The sequence below is a fragment of the Gekko japonicus genome, unplaced genomic scaffold (assembly GCF_001447785.1).
Source record: "Gekko japonicus isolate JY-2015 unplaced genomic scaffold, Gekko_japonicus_V1.1 scaffold4611, whole genome shotgun sequence".
NCBI classification, from domain to species: domain Eukaryota; kingdom Metazoa; phylum Chordata; class Lepidosauria; order Squamata; family Gekkonidae; genus Gekko; species Gekko japonicus.
Genome location: NW_015163751.1, coordinates 3,533 through 10,086, shown reverse-complemented (window position 1 = coordinate 10,086; position 6,554 = coordinate 3,533). Strand labels below are relative to the sequence as shown.

The 6,554-nt window shown below is 44.8% G+C and overlaps 1 protein-coding gene across 1 annotated transcript; it reads right to left on the bottom strand.

Moving 5' to 3' along the window:
* Window positions 1-2,888: 2,888 nt before the first annotated feature.
* LOC107107589 (17-beta-hydroxysteroid dehydrogenase 14-like) lies at window positions 2,889-5,244 on the bottom strand. The gene is made up of 4 exons (XM_015407895.1): window positions 5,181-5,244; window positions 4,082-4,178; window positions 3,434-3,580; window positions 2,889-3,219 (listed from the first exon to the last, which is right to left on the bottom strand). Exons 1-4 carry the CDS (start codon window positions 5,231-5,233, stop codon window positions 3,172-3,174), a joined length of 345 nt encoding a protein of 114 aa, XP_015263381.1. The 5' UTR covers window positions 5,234-5,244; the 3' UTR covers window positions 2,889-3,171.
* Between the last annotated feature and the right edge of the window lie 1,310 nt (window positions 5,245-6,554).

Genomic DNA, 6,554 nt, shown 5'->3' with positions numbered 1-6,554 from the left:
GTGACCAAGAAAGAGATCCTCCTGGGACAAAAGGGCTTGCAAAGAATCATGGGGTTTGATTCAAACAGGCCAAGGCTGTCTGCTGTGTTGCTAGCAATGACAGGAACAGGTACATAGATTTTATGAACTATTTGGTTCATTTTAAACCCAAACCTTCCATATTTCTAAATTTTCTTACCACAATTACCTAGCATAATCCTGTGATATTATCTAGATAACTGATTCTTTTTTATTGTATTTTGTTTTATTGAAGAAAGAATTTTATAATTTAACACCACAACCAAAATCATGAATATTATGAAAGACAAAACTTCTTTTGCAGACTTTATCGTCATATCTTCCTCATCTTCTTTCCCCCTCCTGACCCAAGACCTCCTAGGACTGAGCTGAATTATTGGCAGAATAATTTAGTTCAAAGATTAATTTGATAATATATTGTAAATCTATTATAATAAGCTAAGATAGTTTGAGAATCTTATAAACATGATCATGTAATAATTTTTGATAACCGATTCTTAACTAAATAAAACATAAGCAACATATGAGCTAATCTGCAGGTACATATGAGATACATCTGGTAAACAAAATAAGAAGGCCAATCTCAACTTTTAGAGTCTATTAAAAAGTAATTGATCTACTTTTTCCTGTCACTGGTTCAGCTAACTGCCAAAGATGGAAGTCAATTGAAACAGAATTCATGGACAGTTAAAAAGAGCTTGAGCTTGACTCATCGGCAAATTCAGCAAAACAAAGCTTAGTGATATCATAGCCACCACTACGCAAGGGATCTGGGAGCTTTTTGCTTTCCCAGGGAAGAGAGCCATACAATGCACAAAGTGTCAGCAAGAGTGGAGATGTGTTTCTGTAAAGAGACTGTACCTGCCAGGAAGGACAGGATGGATAGCTGTCATTAAAACATGAGTTGGGTATTGAGGCATGGGAGACATGCCCTCTTAAATGATAGAGAGAAGAGGGTTCACTTATCTCAGGAGGGAGCAGACTCCCTACCTTTGGATTGAGTAAGGAACGTCCCACCAGCTCAGGCTGGAAGGGTTGAAAGATCTGAACAACCTGTCAACATTGTTCAGAAAACAGGGATCAAGTTAATACCCTGCCCAAAACATGAACCCCCTTGTGCAAGCGAAGTCTTGAGTGTTCTCTCTGCCTTGTGAAGCCTCTCCTGCTGTAACGAGGTGGAGAAAACCCAGAACCTGACTCCTTTTTGGGAGGGGGAGGGGGAGGCTCCAGGAAACACCATTGAAGGTTGAGGATGACTGTTCTAAGCCTTCTTCAAGGTGTGTAATCACATCAGCAGTCTTTTTTTTAGAGAGAGAGAGAGAGAACCACACAGTTATGGAATACTTTCCAAGGTGTATTTTTTCTCTAAAGCAGTGGTTATCAACCTGGAAGCCCTGGAGTGATTCAATGGTTCTGCAAATCCATAAGCATTGACATTATATTGTTTTTTGTTAGTATGTATTTTCTCAGTCAATCGATACCAACAGAACAGCTATTGAGGGAATTTAAATGAATCATGCGATAAAGACACGGGCTTCTCTTGCCATCTCTTACTTTATATGAGTAACCCATTCTGACATGATTCTTTCCATGTTATCCCCTCCCCAAAATTGAGGGATAACTTCAAAACAGGTGTTCAGCCTCCCTTCTCTGCTTGGCAACTGCTTCTGCTCCCCTCCCCCCAGCATTCCCTCTCTTTTTCTGGAAAACACTTTTCATTTTCCAAACATTCTGGACTGCTGTTCCCGCACCTTCGCTGCTTTGGTGCCTTCTCCATCCCTCTGCTAAACCACTAAAGGAAGATCTAATTGTTGTGAACGGGTTTTTAAATTCAGTTTTCTTGTTCTCTTGGAAGGCTTTCAGCTGATTGGGGACTTCAGCTTGCTAAGTCTGCCAAGCTGGGGACAGGCAGGAAGGAGCGGTGGCACAGGCAGTAAGAACGCCTACAAAGTAACATCAATGAACAGCCATTATGGCTGTTCGAAACCCACCGCAGTCGGGGTGAGCTCCCGGCCCACGTCCCAGCTCCCGTCCACCCAGCGGTTTGAAAGCATCATAAATGCAAGTAGATAAAGTGGGTACCTGCCCTAGGTGGCAGGGGCCACCCCTAATCCTTGTGAGGTAGAGAGTTTAGCGGCGGCAGCGGCAACAATGGCGGCGGAGCAGTTCCTGGCGACCCAGTGGAGCAATGTCGGAGGCCTTGGAGAGCGTGGTGACGTGTGGTGCAGCGTGGCGGAGCCACCTGTGGACAGTAGCCAGAACTGCAGCCAACACAGAGCCATGCGCCAAGACGAGACCTGCCGGAGGAAGCTGCTCCAGAAAGATCGGCTCCAGAAAGGGCACCAGGACGCCAATATCTGAAGCCGCGAAATGAAGCCGGATGACAACTAGCCCGGGCTGCTGGTAGGCAGTCACCACACTGTAGACAATGTGGCCCCAGTTAGATTAATTGGTTGGTTAGAACCACTATGTAAAACCGCCCAGAGACCCTTCGGGGTCAGGGCGGTACATAAGCCGAAGGTATAAATAAATATAAATATAAATAAATGAGTGCAGTTTTGATAGGCAGATGCCATTTTTGGCAACCTCAGACTTCCTGAAGTGTTTCTAAGGAACTCATTCAGAGTACCTGAGTTCTTACCTGGAAGTTCAGAAGGTACCTATTTTGATGGAGGCTTCTGAAAAAGCTGGGTAAATTTATTCAGCCTTGGTTCAACAGTTTGAATGGCTTGGTGGTATCTCAGGGTAAGAAGATATACACCACAGCTGCTGCCACCACCCTGGTTAGAAGCCCAACTTTTGGATAATGTACAAACTTGCAAATGAATCCAGGCAGAGGAGGTGCAGGAAAAGGAGGTTGTAAGGCCGGGCAGAGAGCACCAAACCCAGCTCAACAAGGAAGGGTAGGTCCTGATGCAAACTCATTTTCATGAATTAAAGCCGGACAGCAACGACACCTTTATGACCTCTCTTTCCTTTGAGCCATTTCTTTATTGGATGGTGGGATTTGGAACAAGAATAGGCACAGTTGCTGGTCAAGGGGAAACAACCAGAAAACATAAAAAAGAAGCATTTAATGAAGACTGAATAATGACTTTGAATCAATGACAGTTGTACTCTTTGCTCTTATCCCCACCCCTCTTTGTGGTTCTATTAGTTGCTGGAGGAGTCCTTCAGATTCCCACTATCAATTGCAGAAGAGTCAGGACCAGTGTTCCCTCTAAGCTGAGTTAGTGTGAGCTAGCTCACAGTTCTTTAGCCTCCTGCTCACACATTTTTGTTTTAGCTCAGGAAGGATGGCTCCAGAGCAGACTAATCTATGCAGTAACCAAATTGCTCGCTCACAACTTTAATGCCAGTAGCTCACACAATAGAATTTTTGCTCACAAGACTCCACAGCTTAGAGGGAACATTGGTCAGGACCCATCTGGCTCTTTCTTCCGAAGCCAACTTCAGCTCCACCAGTGAGTAGAAGGTTCAGACCAGTGCAGAAAGTTCCATCAGCAGCAAGGAACAGAACGCCCAAGGCCACCTCTTCTGGGGTCCCAAACCGTCCCATAAGCTATACATGTGCAAGAGAAGAGAGATAAATGTAGAATTCTGAACTCAGCTCACATAAGATAAGATCATGAGGTCTCAGAAGCTGAATCTGGGTGGGGCAGGATTTATAAGCAGTAGAATTCAGGTTTCCTGGGTGCAAAATTCGAATTTCTGCCATTGCATACACTCCCGTACTTATTATTACCACTTTACATGTGGTAGAACTAAGACTGCCAATCCTGGCTTGGGAAACCGTGCCTGCGGAGGGCAGAATCTGGGGAGGGGGGATGCTTCTTCCAAAGGAGATAGTGAAGACCAACAGCACCCTCCATCTGGGGACACTCTAGGACTTCTGTTCCCCTTCCCTGCAGAGCTGCCATTTCCTCCTGAGCACTGATCTCTGTCGCCTGGAGAACAGCGGTCATTCTAGGAGAACTTCAGGCCCCACCTTGAGGATGGCAACCCCTGGAAGAAACCATTCATCTGCACCAGCTCCATTCCTGTTTCCCCACAACACACTTGCCTGATAACTTTCGCCTTCCTGGACTATGGCCTCTGGATTCTTAAAACGATTTGCTTCCCTTTCCCACAAAGGAGTCCAGATATGACTTGGCGAGATGCTAAAATTCGAAATGATTGAGAATTAAGAAAAAGATATGGGGCATCATGAAACATCAAGGAATATGTCCCCAAATGAGTGTTGAAGACATGCCTTTCTAATTATTCCTAGAAAGACAGCAACTTCCATGATGACCTTACAGTCTTTCACCCCAGACTCCTCGTTATTCATTTCTACGCCCCAGAAAAAACATGGCGTGGAATGCAGCCTCTGCAATCTCAGTCCACAGGGAATAAACAGATCATTTGTTTAAGACACAGGAAAAAAGTAATAGCTAAACCTCCAGGATTCTGTAAACTCTTTGGGGTGGACTTAAGGAGGCCGATTTCTCCCCCACCCCACCTTTTTTCCCCTCCTTTAACGGATTCTCACCTGCTCTCCACATTTCGAGCTCCCTGGAGAAGATTCGGTTCTCTTTTAAGCTGGGTTTTTTCCTCAGTATCTTGTGCTTTTTTTAGTTAATTGTCAATGTTGTACTTTCCTGCATACCTGGGGGAGACCCGCTAGTATGTAGACGTCCCCCTCCTCTCCTCTATCTGTAAGTGCAGTGATTTGGGTACTTTGGTCGTTTCAGATATACTGAGGATGTACGTCCTTATAGCAAAGCAGATTATTCAAGTGGAATTGAAAATAATGGGATTAATTTCCTAACCTCTAATTTTAGAAGATACCATGCTTTGTACCTAATCTATTTATTGTTGTTCTCTTCTCATAAGCAATGATATTTGAAAGGGAAAAGAAATTTGTGGACTTTGAATCACTTATACCTTCTCCAGGAAAGTTACCCCAGCCCATTTGTCTGAGTGTTACACTCTTTTAGTTCCAATTACCTGTTATCATTCCTTATCTTTCCCCCTGTATTATCTCTTTATTTGCTTTAGCAAAAAACTTGGCCTGTTAACTCCTGGTGTTAGGCTACGGAGGTCCTATCTTTCTTTCCTGAGAGTGTTCTGCAAGGGACACTGTGCATCGAGGGCTCTGTAATGATGATAATCGTTTTTACCTGTTGACCCGTACTCCGTATTTGCTCTCGTCGATGGCCAGGGCCTTGGTCATTGCAATCACAGCGCCCTGCAAGAGAATACCCAACAAGCAGGGTTGCAAACTGTCCAGAAATATCCTCGCCTCCTCTTATGCCTCTGACTAAACTCTGATGTGAATAAAGAGAATGATTTTTTACGGTATGGGCTTCAATAATGCCTACAGTCCAAGTGGCTACTAAGCTTCTCTTAAAGGGAGAGGGTATTTTTCTTAAGTCCTGTTGGCAACCCTGGTGAGGACGGGGTGGAGGGGGGGGCTGGACCTTATCCAGGCCTGTAGCTACAGTGGGGCATCTTGGGCCCTGGCCCCCCAAATTACTGCCACGACCCCCTGACTTCCATCATGGGGCGATTTGTCCCTAGATATCCAAGTCTGATCCCTAGACCAGGAAACTGAAGCCTGAATACTGGGGACCTGAAGGACAGATTTCTTTGGCAGATTGATAAATTAGAGCAGAGAGGTAGAAATCTCGTCCCTTGGAGTTACGGTTGCCATCAAGCTTTTCATAGCATGGGGGAAATGACATCACCATGTAAATAACCTTCCCATGAAGCCTCGAGTCAAGGGGGAGGGCATCCCATTTACTCTAGGTAGTCGGGAACCGTACTTGGGGTTCTAAGGGAAGGGTCAAAGATGTAGGATGTTTTCAGCGCTGAGGCCTAAGTGAACTTTTCCCAGTCTGATAATGAAAAGAAAGCAAATCAACGTCCCATGAAACCTTTACTGGTTTTGAACTGGCGTAAGGATCATGTATGAGGATTGATATCTGAACCGAAAAATATCAAGCCAGCCTCCTCCTGTGCCTTTGGGAGCACCTTGATTTACAAGAACCCGCAGGTAGAGTTGAGTTTTTCAAAGCACAGAGAATGGAGACACTATCACTGGTCATCCCCATGCTGTGCAAACCTTCATCTGCCAGCCAAGCTGCTCTAAGAAGCTCAAGAGCAGAAGCATTAAAAAAAATTGGCAAACAATTCTGTCCTTGGTCAGGATTACCTTGCTTGTGGTAGTTGGCAGAGCATTTTTCATCCCAATAATACCGGCAATGCCGCCAATGTTGACGATGTTTCCTTTCGTTTGCCGTAAGTAGGGCAGTGCATACTGTACACAAGGTAGAAGGAGAAAAGATGTGCCTAACCTCAAAAGAAAAAAAGTCCAAAGCTGCTGTATGCTGCCACAGATCTTTACATTAATCCATATAGCTTAGAATTGTCCACTGGCAAAGCCCCTCCCCGGTATGACTAGCAGAAACCCTTGCAACTGGGGATGGCGGGGATCAGGGATTTTTTTGTAGAAAAAGCCCAGCAGGAACTTCTTAGCATAATAGGCCACAGCC

Excerpts from the sequence above, each read along its gene's own strand:
- LOC107107589 (XM_015407895.1), bottom strand. The coding sequence starts at position 5,233 with ATGACCAAGGCCCTGGCCATCGACGAGAGCAAATACGGAGTACGGGTC. Across the intron at positions 4,179-5,180 it reads TACGGAGTACGGGTCAACAG|CATCTCGCCAAGTCATATCT; the intron begins GTAAAAACGATT and ends TTCGAATTTTAG. Across the intron at positions 3,220-3,433 it reads AGAGCCAGATGGGTCCTGAC|TCTTCTGCAATTGATAGTGG; the intron begins CAATGTTCCCTC and ends ACTGGTCCTGAC.